General features: G+C 37.7%; 1 protein-coding gene across 1 annotated transcript; it reads right to left on the reverse strand.

The window, feature by feature from the left end:
• Positions 1-419: 419 nt before the first annotated feature.
• LOC104083242 (protein ECT2-like) lies at positions 420-20,418 on the reverse strand (the record flags this gene model as incomplete). The annotated part of the gene is given in 16 exon segments (XM_009586659.1): positions 420-1,056; positions 4,395-4,541; positions 5,672-5,779; positions 7,776-7,930; positions 9,539-9,677; positions 11,056-11,085; positions 11,088-11,183; positions 11,372-11,450; positions 12,387-12,468; positions 13,195-13,291; positions 14,352-14,462; positions 15,454-15,522; positions 17,239-17,358; positions 18,040-18,176; positions 19,750-19,972; positions 20,356-20,418. Coding segments are annotated over 16 exon segments (1,746 nt in total), but the record flags the coding sequence as incomplete, so codon positions are not given.
• Between the last annotated feature and the right edge of the window lie 127 nt (positions 20,419-20,545).

The following is a 20,545-nucleotide window of genomic DNA, read 5'->3' on the forward strand; positions in this document are numbered from 1 at the left end:
CAGAAATATACATATTTAGATAGTTCCTGAGATAGCGTTGCATCATACTAACTGTTCAGAGATGAAAGAAGTGAACATACAGTTTTGAAGGAAGACATAAATACATGAGAAAGCCAGGTAAAAGCCTTAGGAGTACTACACCTGAAGTTTGACACACCAAAACTGGGCCCTCAAGTTGTGATGTCACACCAATAATCCCATGCATTAAATGATGATTCGTTAACCAAGTATGTGGAAGGTGTGGGCTTTGTTTGTTTAACAGCCCTACTAAAAGGGACTTCCTCAGACTTCCACTTTAAAGAAATTCAAAGAATTCAATTGATCATTTTTGGTGGTCAAAGCTAGTCATAGCCTTTAAAGTTACTGTTCAAATAAACCCACGTAACATACCACTGTGTTACAGTGAGGCTGCAGAAGACCATAATCGCAGAAACTCAATTCTATTTCTTTATGAACAACTACATTTATAAAATATCTGGAATAAGCAGCTGTACAACAGGTTAACTTGAAAGGTCAGGTACTTCATAATGCATCTCCATTTAAGAAATCAACAATTCAAACATCAGAGTGCTCTGCCAGTTGATGAAGTTAGGCAAGCATAAGAGTCATCTAAACTAGCCGTAAGTTATGTGAACATCATCTTCCTTTCAAAATCTGACAAATTAGTTTATTGCCTAGAGGGGACAATTTCCATAAAAGAAAATGCTTCCATCATGTTGGTGAGAAGATAAATTTGTGCAAGGGAATACTGTGTCTTAAATGAAGACCAAGTTACTTATTCCACTGATTAGCTGATCTGCTTCAATACAACTAAAAATCCCTTGTGATTAACTTAGTGTTATCTAACATTTTGCTAATCATTGCTAAGTGCTAATGACTAAGGTACCATTAATGTCAGTAACAGGTCATTTGAACAGCCAGCTGCTTGTCAGTCACTACAATACAGCATTGTATTTTAAACCTGCTTCATATCAAGTGGGTCGTTGATCGACTTAATGTATGACTCCTTTTTTCGAAGATTGAGGGAAGACTGACCAAGGAAGGAGAAGAAATACCCTGTTGGGGAAGAAAAAAAAAAGTTATTTGATTATTTGTTAGCCAATGTCAATAGTGAATTTCTCAACCTTGATACATAGTATATAAGGAATGTAACAGTACAGAAGATATTTAAGATGGGCAGCTTTTGAAATTAATGATTCAGCATTTCTAGATTTTCAACAGAAAAGTTAAACCGCACCAAACGAGTAGAATGCATATATTTTAAAAAACACAGAAGAAAGATTTTTCCTTGGTTTTGAAGAGTAGCTGTTAACCAAGTATTAGCATGCATCTTGCATCACACTTTTTGCAATAACCATCTCTCTCCAAATTGAAGGCAAGATACATTATGATAACCTCTTGGAGAAGTGAAGCTCCCCTCAGATCCTACAGCCTTCTGTATTCTTACCAGCTTTGAGCCCCAAATTAGATGCCGAACACATGCCTTCTTGTCTACAGAAGGCAATAGACACTACAGTGATTTGCCAAAGCTTGCTTTAGCTGCACCTGGATGGGCACAAACTAGGCAAAAAGCTGACTTTTCTGGTGCTAGGAGCATAGGCTTCTTCTGAGACTTAAAATTACAGTGAAACCAACACATCAATATGTAGCACTAAAAGTTAACCTCTTTGGGTCAGCTGAGATTTTATATTCTTTTTACATTAGAGCTCAAGATACTTTCACAAGCAATCTTCTGTTGCTCTTTATAGCACAGCCAAGCTTTTCAGCATATAAACAGGTCATGGTAGTTAGGCAGCTTGCTGCACCTGCATGCTTCAAGAATCTTTTAAACAGGGATATTTTGAGCAGGTAAGGATATACCACTTCACTATGAAGCCTAATATCTCTTTATGGCAAGTCTTCTATTTGCAGTCATAGGCAATATTTGAAAATTAAATCCTAAACTCCTCTTTATATAGCAGCTCTTAGTAGACTCTTAAGTATTTTATACAGGATTTTTTTTTTCTGTTTACAGATAGGGGAACAAAAACTCAAAACCACAGGTAAAACTAGCTGCTCAAGACTTCCCTGCAACCAAGTTATTAAAGTCCTCAGAACTCTGGCCAGTGAGCTACACTGCCACTTGGACAACTGAACTTAAACAATAAGTAATTAAATTCTATAGAAATTAAGAAAAAAAAAACACAGAAAAATTAAAGTTAAAAGGGTTTGTGAAAGAATTAACTTTGCACCCAGAACAGAAATAGAACTAGACCACATGTGAGTGTTGACTCCAACCCTGTGCATTGGAACAAGTCAAAGAAAAACCCAACACAATGTAAAACACTTTGTGGATTCTAGGGTTTTATATAGTTGTACCGTGCTGTCTTGGTTTAGAGGAATCAAGATTTTTTGCTCACTTCATGCAAGATGGGCATTAACAGTCAGGATTTTGATGTACAGAATTTTTCAGCACCACACTGGTTATTATCTCCAGTATCACCACAAGTGCTAGTAATAATAGGGACAGGACATGATCTGTCCAAGGCATGACCATTTAAGCTTTCCAAGTTGGAAGAGGTTTTTTTCTTCTACAGCATTTGAAAGACAAATATTTGGAGAGCCAGGACACAGCACAGGTCGAGGCCTGGAATTTTGAGAGCTCCAATCCACAGAATTGGAGCGATGAACATTAACAGCACATTTGACAGGTCCATTTAGGTTGCACGTAGAAGATGAACAAGCAATCTACAATTAGGAAGGGGTTCAAGAGTTAGTCCAAACAAGAAAAAGCCCAAGCATCCAAGCTTTATTGGTATTTTTACTCTATAGTTTTTCTACACCAAAAAATCCCCACAAAAGCACAGTCCAGGATTTTATTTAAATAAAACAACGTGTCTGAATAACAGCTTTGACTCTCTCAATGGACTCAGACAGGTTTCCTGCAGCTTTAGTTTCCTACTCAAGAACTGCACTGGTATCCCCAACTTGAGGGGCTGGAATCCAAACCTCTCTTTTCCCCTCAACCTTATCATTCAACCAAAAAGGCTTTATGCAAGTTCAGTGGTGTGTGGGATTGGTTAAAAAAAAAAAAAACCCACACCACACGACATCACACAACATATGATCTGCTGCCAAGCTGCAGCTTACTACCTCCGAGGTCCAAGAACTCTGGGAAGAATTTGAAATATGAAAATAGTTTTTACTACTATAAGTTCCTATCATTTTGTGGAAAAAAGTTTTTTTTGAATGGGGTACACACACACAAAGAGAAAAGTGCATAACTTGCATTTTCATAAGAAATGAGAGACAGTGCTGTATGAAAATGAAGACAGAATATTAGAATTCTAAAACAATTATTGGAGCAATCATAATTGAAGGAAGAAAATCTCTGAGAACTGGAGTATAGCCACACTGGCAGATTTTTTTTTTTTTTATTTCCTCTAAAGCAAGGGAGTCCACTGTGATACTTCCTCCCTTACTGATTCATATTTTCTCATGCCTATCTCATGTGGGAGAGCAGGGCAATATCTTCATGTTGTACAATTTAACGGCCACCCAAACATACTGAATTATGTCTATATTAAGGTACTGACATATCAGGCAGTAGTAGAAAGATACACAGGAAATCCTGTTCTTGGCCTTCTGTCCTACAAACTACAGACTTTAAAGCAGATGTTTACTCAGCATACAGGTATATTCAAACACTAGAATAAAAGTGAAGATGATGAAAAAATTTTTACAAAATGTAGCCTGCTTTACTAGACTGTACTAGGAAATTGAGTTTGACCTAATGTAGCAGAAGAAAGCTGCAATAGGTAGTCAGGCATAGCCGAAGAGTTGCAGTATGTAGAACAATATATTATTTTACCAAGTTTTCTTAAACATGTATAAGGAGATCATTCCCTTGCCTTTTTTAAAACTCTCAGGGTGCAGCATCTGTATTTCTCTACCCTTCCTTCCCAGTTTGTTTCACAGGATGTCTATCATCTCACTACTTTCATTGATACTTTCACCATATTATTCAGGGTTGTTCACCACATTTGTATATATTGTCCAAAATCAAAAGCATGAACCAACTTAAGACAGCGTGTCGGAAATTTGTCACTCTCTCAGAAGAGGATACATATTCCACCTCTGGCAAAAGAGGTTGGTTGCGGTTTTTTTTCCCAACTTAATTGTACAAGGCAACTCCCAGCTTCTAGTACATCCAGCAGATTGTTCTGCAGTTTCAGCAAGTAAGCCGTCTCATTAAACAACTCTTGCTCAGAAAATAACACATCTATGAATGTAGTTAAAAATAAATTTTTCCACTGTGGATCTTGAAATTGTTAAAGAAAGATCAGCACCAGACATTAACATAACCGTGATCTTTAAAAGGTTACTTATTTGGCCTGCACAGCCAAATCACTTACCGCTAATGACGACGTACTAGTCAGTCGGCTGCCTATATAACTCTCATTAGCTGAAGTGGGACTTCTTCCTTCTGTTGCACTATGCGACATTAAAGCCCTTCGAAGAGCTCTCTTTGGTGTTTTTGAAAAAGAAAATGCTCTTGTAACCTGAGGGGTTTGACAAGCAGTTATACACTGACAAAAATCAGGCTGTAATAACTACTACAATATAGGCTACCATTCAAGTTTTGAACTTGAAATGTTAATATGATTGTGTCAAAACTAGCCAAACACACCTACCCACAAGGTGATCTGACTTTTAAGGCTCCCCATCACCCCTGCTCTTCTCACTCTGTCCAAATACGAAGACAACATGGCGGGGAGGGGCAGAGATTCAGGGAGAAGTCAAAATAAGGTCTAGTCAACTAGGCTTGCCCACATCCCTTGAGTTCTGCAAAGTCAGCCCCCCCTCCTTTAAGTTGCTCTCAATTTAGTCTTCAGCAGCTTCCAAACTACAGCAGCCTCTACAGTTTTCACTACGAAACAGTATTATCATCTTGAACATACTAAGCCTGCTGCGAGGCTGCTGAGAATGGGGAACAAGGGTTCCTCCTCGCCGCATCATTCTCTGTCACCCCTTCTCACAGGCCACGAACTTTAGCAGAACCAAACCCAGTGCACATCCAACATAACAGAGCAAACAGACAGCCTTCCTCCTGCCTCCCAGCCACGTCCTCTTAGCAGAATAGGGCACAGTTCCTCAGTCCATTAGTTGAGAGCAGCTAAGCCATACACAAAGGAAAGCATACACAGGCAGCACCAGCATTCAGCACTTACTTCCTTGCTATTTCAAAATCTATTTTCTTACCAGGACACGCATACTCTACACCCATCCTACTTTTGAAGGTACTTGAATTTAGGTAATTGCATGCAGGTTTAAAACTCCATTCAATATGCTAAAAACAGTTACAGCTGAGGGTTGGGGTTTTTTTGCAATATATTTAAAAGATTCAAAATATTAAACAGAGTAAGTGCTATAACAGACTCAAAAATGACTACATAATACTTATGACCATAATACTTAAGACTATATACAGATACTCCAAAACTACTCAGTCAAAACCTCAAACACTCTCCACCTTCTTTCTTTAAGGAGCTTATACTTAAGAGTTTTAGTTCAGATTAAGTTTTTCCTGTCACTACTGTAAGTACTATAAAACACCTGAAACAGGAATACTAGCACGGTTCCCTGACTAAAATGGGTTTTACTGTAAAGCACTGTCTTTGTAGTATCTTACCTTTTTTGATGTTTTCTTTATTGCCCTGGATGCTCTGCTTAAAGTACTGTCCATATCTTTAGTATTTACTTCAACTGAATCAGGATCAGCAGTATAAATGAGATTTTCCTATAGACAAAAATAGTCTTAATAATGGTCAACAAACATCAGTGCTTGCCAAAATATCATTCTCTAGTTCATTAGGTCAGATTTAGAGGTTTTAATTGCCATATTCAATTCTTAATATACAATTAAGCAGCTATTTGCTTTCATGCCATTTCATGAGATTAACTGCTGGTGCAATCAGTTTATGAAACCAATTCATCAGTAGTTTTACATTCGGTTTGTTTGATTCAGTTTCAAGTTCAGGGTTGACCAAAGTAAAAGCAGTATGAAGTATACCTGCGGAGTTTCACAACATGTATGCCCCTTTGTTTCACTGACACATCTAGCACTCTCCTGAAGTAAAATCTTGATAGCTCCAGCTGTCAAACATTAAGACTAAACCCAACAGTGGTTGGGTTAAGCTTAAGCCCAACAGTGTTTCAGAATAGCCACAAGTTTGTTTTGGGGTTTTTTTTTGTGGGTTTTTTTTTTTTCTTCCCATGCCTCATTCTTAAACTCTAGCATGTGCAAAGCAATCTCTGGCTAGCTACTTACAAAACCGGGGGTGGGGGGACAGTGCATGGGAGTGATGGGAGTGGGAAGTGGCTGGTTTGTTGTTGTTGTTGTTGTTCTTTTGGGTTTTTATTTTGAGAAAAGACAGTTTACCTAAAAAAAAAAAGTTTGGGGAAAAAAAGGACAGCAGACAGCAAGCTGTATGGCTATTCCTAGTGTCTAACACAGAGTAGTTAAAGCCTTTACTGCCACCATGTGGCAAAGTCAACGCTTTCTTGAAAACCAGGGAAAAGGGGAAGTGTGCTTAAATTGAAGCTCAATTTGACATTTAAATCAGCAAGAAAAGAGTATTATATAGTTGGTACAAAGCAGTAGTTACAGAAATTATAACTAATGGGATTCAGCATAGTACATTACAATTTGTCAGCATATGATTCTGAATGTCCTGGGGCAAGAGGGAATGATACATTTATTACACAAAGATTTAATTTCTATTAAAAAACCCAACATTTTTCCATCCCTTTGTGTTATACGTAACACAAGAGACTGAAGATAGGCGACAGACAGATTAAAGCAAATTAACACTTCTGAATCAGTACTTTTCCTACTCTGTACCTAAAAAGGAAGGAAAAGGACAAAGCCAAGTTTCTTATTCATAAGTCCCTAGATGACAAGCCAAACAAAATAAAACTAAGGTGCTATTTTGATTACTTAACTACCTCTCCTGGAACAAGCATGTCTTTAAAAATCACAGACAACCAAATACAGTACAGTAAGAGCACAATGCAGAACAAAACATTTCTAGCTTAATCCCAGGTTGTTTCAGCTATATGTACTGCACATATTTTCAGCAAATTTGGATGACTGATACGCATACACTCTTACATAATTAAAACATTAGCTGAAAATCTCTTGCCCTAATTGAAGAGAATCTACTCTTCAAATTAGTAGTTTTCTGGCTGTGGAAGGCCCACAAGGTTAACTTCTAAGTATGTGAGGAGGCCAGTGCCTCTTTATTTCATTGTTTTCTTTATTTCCTTGTTTTAAGGTTGTAGGCTTCTGTTTATAGGAGGACATGTCTCTTACACTATGGTGCCCATGCAGATAAGGTGTAGAACAAAGAATTCAACTTAACACAGAGTTAAACCAAAACATACGATTCATAATGCTGGGATTGTAAATTGAAACATAGCTGTGAAAGAATCAAGCTGAAGACAATTCTGTTTAGATCTGCAGTGCAGAGTTTAAATTATAAATAATTAATTTGTGCTGGGGGAAGGGCATGATTCTTGATTTTTAAGTACTTAATAGCTTCTGTAGAAGCTAACTTCCAGGCGGTTTCCTTTTCCACTTTCTAACCACGCACTTGCTGACGTGCTAGCACAAATGTTTTCTGCTCTACTTCACCTCAAGCATGTCCACCATTAACAAGTTCTTTAGCTTCATGTGCTTCAAGCCAAAAAGAGAGAAATATTTCCATTCAGCAACATGGTTCCAGAGTACTTACTGCATCTGCTTTACAAATAGTGTTAGCCACGTGCCGACACAGCATCTTCAACCAATCTTCTTTAGGAGGTTCTTCAGTTGTCATCTGGAAACTGAGTAGCTTGTTGTTGAGTTCCGTAGGTGGCCGCACAACTAAAGCAAAAGCTTTATGGCAATCTACAGTTTATTAAAAAAAAAAAGAGGCAAGGAGTTAAGACAAAGAATAATTATTTTTCATATAATTCAGGGGTGAACCTTCAGAAGAGTTAACCCTCCATCTGCTAGGAGCTAGAGTTAGAGACAATATGATTTGGTGCAAGGATTTTATCTTTATTTACACATTAGCTGTTTTATCACTTGCAAGAGCACCAAGTTCTGTCCGCATCCTTCATCAAGAGGCTGCAATCAGCTGTTCATGCAACAATGTGTAAATTAGCTGGTCATTTGGTTGTTTATTCACCAAATAATCTGCATACTATAGTCTGCAGACTAGTCAGTCTTTACTGGATAGAGCAGCAAATATCAATTTCATTCTCTAACTCATGAAATGTTGGACAGATCATTTCTTTATCAACAGAGAACAAGGAGAACAACATTTACCCTATTTTGTAAAGCAGTACTATAAATGACACATTAAAATAGTCAAGTTACAATGGTTTTACTGTTTAAACTTGACAAAGATTGCTCACTTAATAGCAGAAAATTAATCCTTTATAGCAGACACAGCTGAAGCATGCTAAACACAGTTGAGAGAGGAAGAAAAAACTACCCATTGCCAATTCAGAAAAGCAGAACTAGAAAAGCAGTCCTATAAAAGTGTGTATATAAAAGAGAGTAGCTGACCTCTCCTAAGATTTGCACACTAAAATTCTTAGCAAATATTAAATAGTATGCTTACAAATGGCTCCCATCGCCCAAGTCCCAAAGTAAACTTAAGTGTGGTACTGTAATTTAAAGAGAATTCTTAAAAGAGAAACCCTAAAGTACCTTTTAAAAATGCAGGTAGGCATCACATTTACCACCTACCCTCTTTGTCATTCCTATTTTTTATTGGGTTTCTATGTTTTTATTGGGTTTCTATGTTCAGGTGCTTCAGAGAACATAAAACAGAACAAGTATGACATGCATACCATCACCTACAGTGAAATATCAAATCTATCTTTCTAGGGTATAGATCTAGAAACTAGTCTGACTAGTCTTCTTTAGAAGTCACTATCAAGGCTGGAACAGTATTGCAGCATGAGTTCTGCTGCTGTAGCAATGCATTACGTCACTGAAACCCCTACAGTCTCAGCATGGCAGAGCAGCCACAGAAATTAAGTCATCTAAATATTTCTTTTAAGATGCTAAACACAGCTCCTCCTGAGCATCATTATCACCAGTTAAATGAAGATTTGGTTTCACAGCAAGAGCACTTGTCTTTGGTCAGTCTAATGCTCTGGACTGAAGTTTGGTTTTTTTGGTTTTGTTTTGTAAATCCAGAGCTGTCAAAAGTGTACTTCTCTGTTTAACTCACACTGTCATTTGGTTAGCTCATGCTAAGCCATCTAGTAGTTCTGTCAAATTCAGCATCCTGCAGTGATTCTTGAAAAGCTAAAAGGTGTCAATGCAAGGAATTCTCAAGCTCATACAGAGCTGCAAACAGAAGCTTACTAAAAATCACATACCTAACATACCATACAATAAATATACCTTAGCATTCCATCCCACAACAGCAGAACTTTATCCTTTATACTCTGAACCACAGTTTTCATTAGCTATCACAGCACTTGAAAACATACAGACCTTCTGTCTCCCTGATGTCTAGGACTTTCTTGATCTGGGAGAGAGGCATGAGAACAACATGTTTAAGAGATGCAGGAGGCCTTGTGTGGCCATGCGGACTCTTGAAAGCACCAATAACTTTATGCCTTTTCCTCGCTATCTGCAGTTAAATAGAAGACAAAGAGGTTAAAGTTAGAAGGTCTATTGCCATTTTTTTTTTTTCCCTCTTCTATTCTTTTACCTTGTAGTATACAGGAAGGCACAGAAAGCCTTGCTACAGAAAAATACTCTAAAGAGTATTTTACTCTATTTACTCTACCACATAAATCTTTAAGGAACTCACTTATCTCACTACTCACTGTCTACAGTTCAAGCGGCCCAGCAATACTTGTTAGTTAGCATCAATACACTCACCTCAAAAATAAAATAAATTAAAAAAAAAAATCAAAAGGGGAAGTAATTTTGCATTACACACCTCAATTCTACCCTGTATAACCAAGCAAGGACCCTTTGAAACCTACCACAAGGTAGTCTAGATTTAAACAGAAAAGACAATGTCTATATGCACGAACCAACTTAGACTGTGGTGCGCTATGTCCTAGAAATATTACTTGCTGTTGCTTGCGCATACAACCATTGAGTGAGTTTTGCAGTGGAGGTCGGTCAGTCAGTTCTTACTTTCCATTAACACATAGGTATTTTACATATTTTTTAAGTAAGGTATCTTCAGTTGCTTGTGTCTTGTACAAGAGATAAGCCAAGAAGCTTTATTAAAAGTGTTTTCATTTTCCTTTCCTTCCTTCCTAAGAAGTGATGAAGCTGAGTCAACTTGACTCCCAGGAAGAGTTCATCACTAGTCACAACACTAGGCTTTTGTCTCTAAATGCTGCTTAAGACAGCACTACTTTTCGATTATTTTAGAGTTGGTCTTCTATGAAGACAACGTTCTTAACTGCTGTAGACAGTAACAAGTACTTTCATAAAGTGTCCTTCACAACATCAGTTTCTCCACATAAGTCTCCAAAACCCAGTTAGATTACTTTTCCCTCCTAGTTCTTCCTAACATACTTTTAGTCTAAGGCATTTAATATGTGATTTTTTTTTTTGTAGCCTAAGCACAGACAGACCTACCCCAGAGGCCCACGATTTACTCACGTTAAATATAACTAAACTTTAGAGGGACAAAGATCTTGCTAAGCCAAGGACTCCAGCACTTTTTCATCCATTGGTACTACTCAAAGTGCTATTCAGATAACCATTTATTTCTTAACATATTAAGCTGCTTTTAAATTTTTTGATCTGGCTGCAAGACATTAAAGGCTACATTAACACCTCTCAATCATCCAGAATTGACTAGCTACTTATGTTGGCTTATACAATAGCTAATGGAAAAGCAACACCAGCATGTGTTGAGCTATCAGCTTTCCATGACTTAGAATTCTGCTTCAAAGTTTTTAAATTTTACTTGTTTATATTTGTATGTAGTGTCAAGCCTTTTATAATTCAGTTCATGAGATGTACTTATATAGTTATCTTACCTCTAGGCAATCATTGAATAGAAAGATAGAAATAGTGGGACCTGTTCTCCCCTGTCACAGAGGTCATCACCAAGTGCTACAGTTTCCAAACGCTGAACTAAGCTTCGGTGAGAGGACAAGAGATTGGCCTAAGTGATAGAAGCAAAAAGCTCATTAAGCATTTAGTTCAAGGGCTGGATTACTGCTTGCTTACAGCTTAACGCTGGAAATCTATTTAAACCAGCACCATTGCATTTTAACCTCACATACTTTTGCAAAGGGAGAAAACTAGCGCGCAGCCATTTTACAGGTCCGCAGCTTCAGAGAAATTACTTACTGGACATCCATCAACTTCGTAGACAACGTCAAAGAACTGCCTTTGTGCCTCTGTTTTTCTTTTGTCTTCATTAATATGTCTGAGGGAAGCATATTATATTTATCTTCAATATCAAGCAACAGTAAATGAATGCACTGCATTTGAGACATACAAAAATAATGAAGCTAAACATGCAGATATATTTTCCAGTGCTACTGTGTAAACTATAAGATCAACCACACTTGCTCATTGAAGTATCCAAATACCATATGCTAAGCACATAGGAAACTTTGGACCTAGAACAATATTCTTGTCATGTTATCAGTAGTTGACACACCATTCTCCTCCCCTGCCCCGTAAGATTTTGAACTAGAGACCAACCCAATGCAGTTCTTTACAGCCTGCATTTTATCCCCTCAAGTCAGGGCTCAGCTCACCAAGAAGCAGATGCAAGAATAATTACAATTTTAAAGTTTTTGTTGTTGTTGTTAGAATCGGACAAACATTTACCCAATTAATACAGAAGGTCTCATTGCTAGAGAGATACGCTACACTTCAAAAGAGGTGAGACTTACAATCTAAACAGCTTCAGCTTTAAGCTAATTAACTCGTGGAATGGTGCCAAGAATAGCTAATACAGGACCAGAAGAGAAACTAATCTTCCATCAATAGCGTGTCCTTTCAACGGATATATGCACAGAAGTAAGATTTAAAGACAAAACAGATCTATTCCATCCTGGAGGGAATAGATAGAAATAAGAGTTGGAACACAATAGAGGACTAGGGACATTCAGTTTCATGCTGAGGCAGGGAGTCAGAAGACATTCAGGTAGAAGTGCTGGGTAACAACGCCACAGACTCCTTCAAGAGAATGCCAAAGTGACAACAGTGGCCAAAGGGAGACTGAAGAACACATACAATTATGTATGCTTACATGGAGACTGAAGTTATGGCAACAACACACTAAAAGCAATTCAGAAGGAACAGAGAAATCTAAAGGTATAACAGTACGTTTCATAGAATGAACATCACTTACGTCATCACTTCCTTTAATGATTCAATAGCTCTCTCTAGAGTTATTTTATCTGGGTTCTCTTCTGATGTATGCTTCTTAATATCTACAATTAAAAAAAAAAAAATTTAAAAACCCACACACATTACAAGTGCCTGAAAAGAAATATGAAAAATTCAAGTTTAAACTGTAAGTCAGATAAGATGACTGAAGAAATCACAGCTATCCTGGAGTCCAAATAGCCTTGATTAAGTGGGCAAGTAGGGTGAGCAGCAATTGTCCATGCATCTCCTTAAGAAAAAACCCACCTACAACAAAAAACCAAACCCTTAAACTATTCAAAAATCAACAAGACCACAAGCTGTTTTTGTTGAAGTGCAGAGACAAGCATGGAAGTCTTTTTCTAACTGAAGCAAAGGATGGTGGTGTGGGTTTTTTAATTATTTTTATTAACATAATCATTATTAGCAAGTGGTTGATACCAGGTGGAACACATGAAGCTGTGAGCCTTGTCAATATGAATTGCTCTCTAGTTTATGCTAGCTGCATTTGATCTCAATTATATTTGTATTTGAAGAGAGAAAACTGTTGTCAGAGCAACCTTTTCCTCTACCTGTATCCTGCAGACAAATATATGAACAAGTGAAATTTAGCCAAAAGTATGCTTTCTTCAGTAATTGGTCTTGCTGACTGCCATTAAGCATGATTAACTCCCAGAATCAGGCTTGTTTTATATGAGAAAAGCTGTTGCTAATTATGACAAAAAGCAGACATTATCTTGGTTTTAAGACCTTTACAGACAAACTAATAAAAAAATACATTACTTGATTACCATTTAGTAGTAGAGCAACACTAGGCAGCCTTTGAACAGGACGGATAAGGAGTTCAGCTAGGCTTTGGCGGCCACATTCAGGTTTAGCTTGGTTTATCTGGGGAAAAAAAAGGGGGAAAAGAAAATAATTCTTACTTTTTTCACACACACACCCACACACACACACACCCCCACACACCACCCAAAAAAATCACAAACTAGGAGAAAAATTGTCTTCCTTGAAACTATCATTGCAGCAAAAGTTTGAGAATAATTTACAACAGATACTCAGTCATTAACAGATCATGTTAAACAACACATTATATTCAAATCTGCACAGTATTTATCACACTATTTATGTTCTCAGAATGTCTAGTTTTAAGCTGTCCATATTATCAACCCCCCAGTCCTTGTTTCAGAAGCTAATGCTAATGTGGAGCAGGACGGGGGCCAGCCTCTTCTCTTATTCATTTGCCCATCTTTTAGATATCAATACTTGGATATCACTCCTGGTACCTCAGAAAACATGAGCCGAAATCTGTCAGTTTGGTTACTCCACTATTTCAGAGACACTTGTGGGATACAGAAGACAAGTTCAAGCTACGCTGCACTATTAATCAACTATATACTTTTATCTGAAGAGCTCAAGAGTCTTGAGACTCATCTGCCGATAACTCTTTCTTTGAAGACCATCTTCCTGTTAGATCTCCACTGTTATGCTCCTATGCATTAGTCACAAGAACGTTGAGAGATTCTACCTCCCTGGAACTTCAACAGATGCCAAAAGTGAGCTAAAAGCTATTTCAGAAATACAAGTCTTTTAAACACAGGGAGAGGGACCAATAAAAAGCAGCAGCTCTAGTTATCTTTACAGAAAAGAGAAGACATGTATTTGGGAGAAAGTAATCAGAATGCACTTCTTCCAGCAAAAAATGCATATAATCAAACTATCTTGAAAGCTGTATAACAGAGGAGGAACTTGGACCTCTTATGAAAATGAGTCTTACGGGGAGCTTGAGGGATTGAAGTTCAAATCCTTCCTATTTCTGTCTCATGAAGAGATGTTCAGATTCCTCCAAGCTTCCAAAATTCCACATTCTTCCATCTACTGCATTAAGTAGTTTACTTGGTAATGGTCTCCATGATCTACTCAAAGACTTAGTTCTGCAGACACTTACCTTTAGGAAGGCATGAAACCTTGGCTTCTGTTTTTCACATCTAGTAATAGTCTCCTTGCTCATTTCGAAGAAATTCACAAATGGAGGGTATGTTTTCAACAAGTCTTTTGACTGAAAGAAACAACTGTTACAGCTCCACTTTACATATTATGTAGCATTGTACATATGTTCATATGCCCTGAGCCATACAAAGCTGCTCAAAGGCACATTTCAATAAAGAATAATAAAAAATGTGTTGTAAACCCATGCGTGTTCACAGAACAAGTTAAGACATTCTTGCATGCCAGATGCCCAAGATTCAATGTTGCTGATTAAATGCCGACTGCTCTCAGAAACATCAAGTACACCTGTGACAGTCTTAGAAGCTGCTGAGCAGCTCAAGTAGAAGGCAGATTCTCACTTAAAAGATGCTTTTGGTGAGAATTTTGGAAGTTTCAGACAGGTATTTTCTCCAGTTACTGCAATCACCTTTAAAAGACACTAAACGACCAAAAGCAATACCTTAGACTGAAAACTTTTGAATGCCAAACACTATTTGCCTCAAAATGATCAGGTCAGCAAAAGCACAAGATACCTAGCAGAATACTTATGTTAAAATGCATTGCAGACCCAGACCTAGCTTTCCTGTTCTGCACATTCTGTAGTTGGGAAAACACAGAGTCCTTATTCACTTACACATTTCAAGTCTTGAAGGAAGAACACAAGAAGTTTCCGTGAAAAGTTATTTTCCTAGTTATTTACTATTGATCAGAGGCAGCAGATAGCTAAGGCTACAGGAAGAGCCCCTTTTAATGTCCAAGTAAAAAGCATGTCTGTAGGGTTAGCAAATTACAGTTCTCAAACAATGTCTATTTGCAGTTTTACCTCCTCATGCAAGTGGGCAAATCCATGTCAAGTTTAAGTGTATGTATTACCTATACAAAGTATATCACCTAACTCAACTGAAAAGTCTAAACAGAAAATACAATGATACAAGTTAGTGTTCTTTCTCACTCAGTAGTGCTTTACTTGTGTTCGCTAGCTCCTACAAATGGATTATTTGTAAGGCAAGATAATAACTCATAATAGCCCTAATGCATAAAAAAAAGAAACAGAAACTTACATATTTAAGAATGATATCACCAATACTTTTGCTTTCAGTCCAATTCATCATAAGATCTTCCAGGTCTTCCTAGAATACATGCAGGGATGGGAGGGAAGAAAATAAGATGAGAATGAACTGCATAAAGCTGTAAGATGGGATCAGTGTTCCGCCAAACACATAATTAGCTGTGTGTTTCCACACTGACAAAACAGGCAATCCTAAAAGCTGTACAATTTCACACTAAGGCCCTTTAGTCTACTGAGAGCTGAAAGCAAGAGACCTCTGGCTTACTGAATATATAGTTTTGAATCAATGCAAGCAGAGCCTAGCTGTGTATCAGCACTAACCAACTGTGCAACAAGATCACACTGCTGTGTCCAACACACTACAGAACATATCCCAGAAGATTATTAAAAAATATACACAGAAGACAGTTAAACCAATTCTAATTAAGAGTGCACAACTAACATAGGACTCTTAAGTCCATAAGATAGGATTGAAATAAAACTAGCATAGACTTCCCTCGCTGCACCAGGGTGTCAAGGAAAGTGAGACCAAGCTGTTAAGCCTGTATCAGCTTGATAAGGATCAAGTTTCTTCACTGTCAGCTAATAACAGGGACAGGAGGACACAGCTGAAGGTTCAGGATTCACCTTAAGTGAAAAGGATTCACCACTAATATTGGTTCGTTGCTGCCACTTATCATTATTACTTAAAAGATGAAGGAAAACACAACCACTACATCTAAGCAACCTTGTCTACACTGCATGCTGCAGGTGAATCCCACTTGACACATCGATACACATGCTCTACTTTCATCTCAGTCTCAGTGGGCACATATCAATACCTATCATGATTAACTAGACTGGATCGCAACAGTTGGAGAAAAAAAAAAAAAAAAACATGACGAAAACACCAAACAGGCAGTCTGCAAGTCCCTCTATTTTAAAAGCCTACTGTGAAATGCAGACAGGAATAGACATATGCCATTATTTGAAGGAGATTTTATGACTTCATATTTGAGGAAGAATTGCGTCGTAGTCTATTGTGAGACCCAGAGATGGCTTCAGAGAGCACTTGCAATCCAGATCAAAATATACAGTAAAGAAAGCCTCAAGAAAACAATCTCATAGGGAATTCTAATCAGCTCTTATTAGGCCTCAGTACCAGGTTAACTGCTTCAGAGGCTGAAGTGCCAGTTTTATGAGCTGGTAGTTTCTGACAATTGGTTCATAGCCATTTAAGGAACGATTAGTTTTTCCTACCAAATGATGGATGTCACCTTATATGAACATGTCTAAAGCCCAGGAAAACACCAATTTTTTTGTTTGGTTGGTTTGGAGGATTTTTTGTTGTTGTTTTGTTTTTGGTTTTTTTGTTTTTTCCTTTTTTAATTCCATAGCTTTAGCCATCCTTCCAAGAGTCCTTGCTTATTGCTTTAACAGAAACCATGTATGTTATAAGCACTTGTGAGAGTTAGACTACCATTTGATACCCCTGGCCCTTTTGACCAGTTTTGTATCAGTTACAGAGAACCTCCTACAGGAAAAGGTATTAAAATGGGAAGAGGAGAAGCCAGCTCATGAATGGCAATATTAGTTACACACACAATACTCAGGCTTCAGATATTTATAAATAAGTGTTAAATCTTAAAGCGTACTTTGGATTTGCACATAATTCCATAGGTTGAACACTACGTAACAGCACTAGGATGAATCTACACCCATCCAGCAAATAAAGCATGCAGAAAAGATTCAAAGTCTATGTCAAAGCTTCCCCTGCAGGGGAAAAGTTGCAGCTTACCTTGATTTTAGTATGCACATCGAGAATATCTGGAATGCTGCCAAATATGGTCTTAATCTCTTCCTGTGCAAGGATTGGTCCTCCAAGTTGTCCTTCCTTCTCCAACGGAACTTGAAATAACTGATGAATTAGACAAAAGAGTTAATGCCCTCCCAACCGACACACATTGTGTTAGAAATAGTTATGAAAGCAAGTGTTTTCCCTCCAGATCATACTTTCCTGCAGTCACAATCTTGAGATACTCCCATTTAGCAAGAGTGGGTTATGGAGGAGTGGTTTTAAGATACAAACACTGAGTTTGATACATCACTACAACATAACCCCTTTTCATCTACTTTTCTACTCACACATATCTTAGCTCATTCTTTAAGTAGATAATCAGCTGCAATGAAAACAAGCTTTCTAGAAATTAAACTCTTCCTGTAAGCTGTTTGCTATTCTGCTCTTCTTGGAATAACTAAAAAAAAGTTTTTTCCCCCCCTACCATCTCTCTCTATTCACTAACATATTAAAAACCTGAATCATGAAGATCCTATTTTCCTGAAGCTTGGAATTTCCATACAAACTGCAATTCCACTGCAGATCCCAGATTAGAAATTGTATTTACCAGCCTTATTAACAGATACTAAACATTTTTATATGTCAGTAAAATTACATACGATTGTTTACATTGTCTTTTTTATGAACCTTTGATGCACCCAAGCTCTCAAAGCCTGCAGATCACAGGTTGAAAATAATCACTGACGTAAACATTAGATGTCTTATTACAGTTGACCTGTATTTGCTTTAAAACCAGCTTACCTGAATGATTGTTGTTAGAATATCAACGTAGTTGCTTTCTGTCTGATACAATTCCTTTGCAACCTGCCATCTTGCTGACTGCTTTAGTGGGAGAGGAGTTGAGTTTTTGGAAGGCCTTGCACAGGATTTTGGCGTTTCTGATGACGAGATATTCCCAAAAGAAAATAGAGCTTTATTACAATAGAGTCCCTAAAAAAAGCTCACCTTCAAAGACAGGAAAAAAAATCTTCAGAATTTTTAAGGGAAGATAACGGGGTTTTTTAAAGGCTATTCTGTAGATTATTCTATAGTTATCAGAGCTCTTTCTAGAAAATGGCTTTCTTTATTACAGACTAATTATAGAACAACAGTAATATATTATTCCTCAAAATTAGTCTGAAACTAGTAAGCCACTTATGGGCAGGTCAATGACTTAATCCTATTACATTTAGTAGGAAGTGAGGATTAGGTGCTGAGCATTATTTATACATACATTATGTACAAAAGTACTTGTTCTACTTTCACTTTGCCATGTAAACAATTATCTTTCAGCTGCCTACTATCCTTGCATTAGGTATGTAGCTCAAAACCATTTATTAAAATCAGTTCTTGCATGCAACACTTACATCTCATCCTACCGGGGCGGGGTAGAACAGGGAGGAGAAGACACAAGAAAGTCATTTCTCTTAAAGCTAAAGCCAAGGTGGAGCAGCAGTCCATTAGTTTTAAATACTTGCTCCTGTATTGGACCTCAGAGACCTGTACTCACTCATTCTGATGTCAAAGTTCATTACTGTCACAGTTACTATGAAATAAGTACATCACCTGTTTTCAAAATGGCACTTTTTCTGAAACTGTCTGCTGATGCTGGATTAGAAGAAACTTCCGTACCAGGGGTTACAGGAGCGCTAGCATGATCTAAGAAAGCGGGTCTTTGAGAGTAAGCTGATCTTTCCTGTATTCCTTCTGAATTATCACTTACAGGTTGTGCCTCACTGAGATTACTTATCTGACTTGTATATAGGGGCTTTTCAGAAGTAGTAACTCCAGATACCTCCTCTATATGATGGAACTGGGGCTTTCCCCCCTGCCCCAAAAAAACTCAGATATTAGCTTTTGACTAATCCACAATTTTGCAGTTTCCTCTCTTCCACAAGAACCATGTGCAGAGACATTAAAAGCTCTTTGCCAATTAACCGATCAAAACCAGTTGGTGATTTATATTCTTGTGAAGTTTTAGACATGACAGTTTGCTGGCACAAACAGTGTTACCTCAACAGAACTTTTCAAAGACCTAGGAAGAGTGGCTTTGCAGGAATTTTCCCTTTAACTCCTTTAGAAAAGAATCTTTGTCCTCCTTTCTCCAAGTATCCTACTGGAGAGGCTTTTAGATGATGTACTCTTAACTACGTTGCTCATTTGCTGCAGATTTTCAGCAGAGTATTTGAAGCATTTTGGAGTAACACTGTACTGTACTTCATATTTATCAACTCCATATCTTTTCCTTGTTTTCCTTCAGGTATGAATATGCTTACTGCGATGACAAGAGGCAGCCTGGCCTCTGGCTGTGTCTGAACTCTTCACTCCAATTCTGCTTTCTGCATACTTCGAAAAGGAGAAAGCCTGGAATTACTTAGGAAATCTGTAGCAAAACCTGTAAGAATTCCCTACATGTAGGCAGAGAGCTCTTAAACATTGCAAGGGTGTCTGAATAAAAGTTTTTAGCTCTACCTCCATTGGCAGTGCTCGATTCTGGAGTGTTAGAAATATCCAGCAAGGACCCAATAGAAAGCGAATGTTCAGCTGATGGGCGTTTCCGAGGAGGGAATGGCGACATGTCTGTTTCTCTGGTCAGTTGTGCAAGAGTTTCTTTCAAACGGCGTCTTTTACGATTGCTGTTTGGAGTATTCAGAGAAAGTAGTGACACAGACTTCTTGAGGCCAGGACTCTCTGACTGTAGAGTAAAAGAAAGTTTACTGTAGTGTTTTCACCTGCTGCGTCCAGCTCAAGTCAGTGCAAACCTAAGTTAATTGTAGAGATCAGCACACAACACAACTCTTCTTAGGGAAGCTGAGGGAAAATGGGCGAAGCCCCTTTTTTTTTTTTTTTTAAACTGTAAACCACACTAGTATTTTGTTTGACTAAAAATAAGTTCAACCTTTGGGAAGCAGAAAAAAGTTTTCCAAATTAGTATTCTATGTATAAAATTTATAATGGATTATCTGGAACGTAAATGCTGCTTTAAAACACTTTGTCTCTGGCCCCACACATACCATTGCACGTGCTAATTTTACCACCAAATATATACTGCACATTATGTGAGAGAGTTCAATATACCTTCTCAAATAAATACATGGACTCTCCAGCTCTGGCATCCATTTGAATGCTTCCCCAGAACCACTAAAGGAAAAAAGAAAACACACATTAAGAACACATTACATGACTTCACCCAAAGCTAAAAATATTTAAAATAATATATATAATAGTAAGGCAATTTGCATACTAAATGCAAACATGTGGCTTATTC

This window comes from Fulmarus glacialis, unplaced genomic scaffold (assembly GCF_000690835.1).
Source record: "Fulmarus glacialis isolate BGI_N327 unplaced genomic scaffold, ASM69083v1 scaffold27711, whole genome shotgun sequence".
In the NCBI taxonomy this organism is placed as follows: domain Eukaryota; kingdom Metazoa; phylum Chordata; class Aves; order Procellariiformes; family Procellariidae; genus Fulmarus; species Fulmarus glacialis.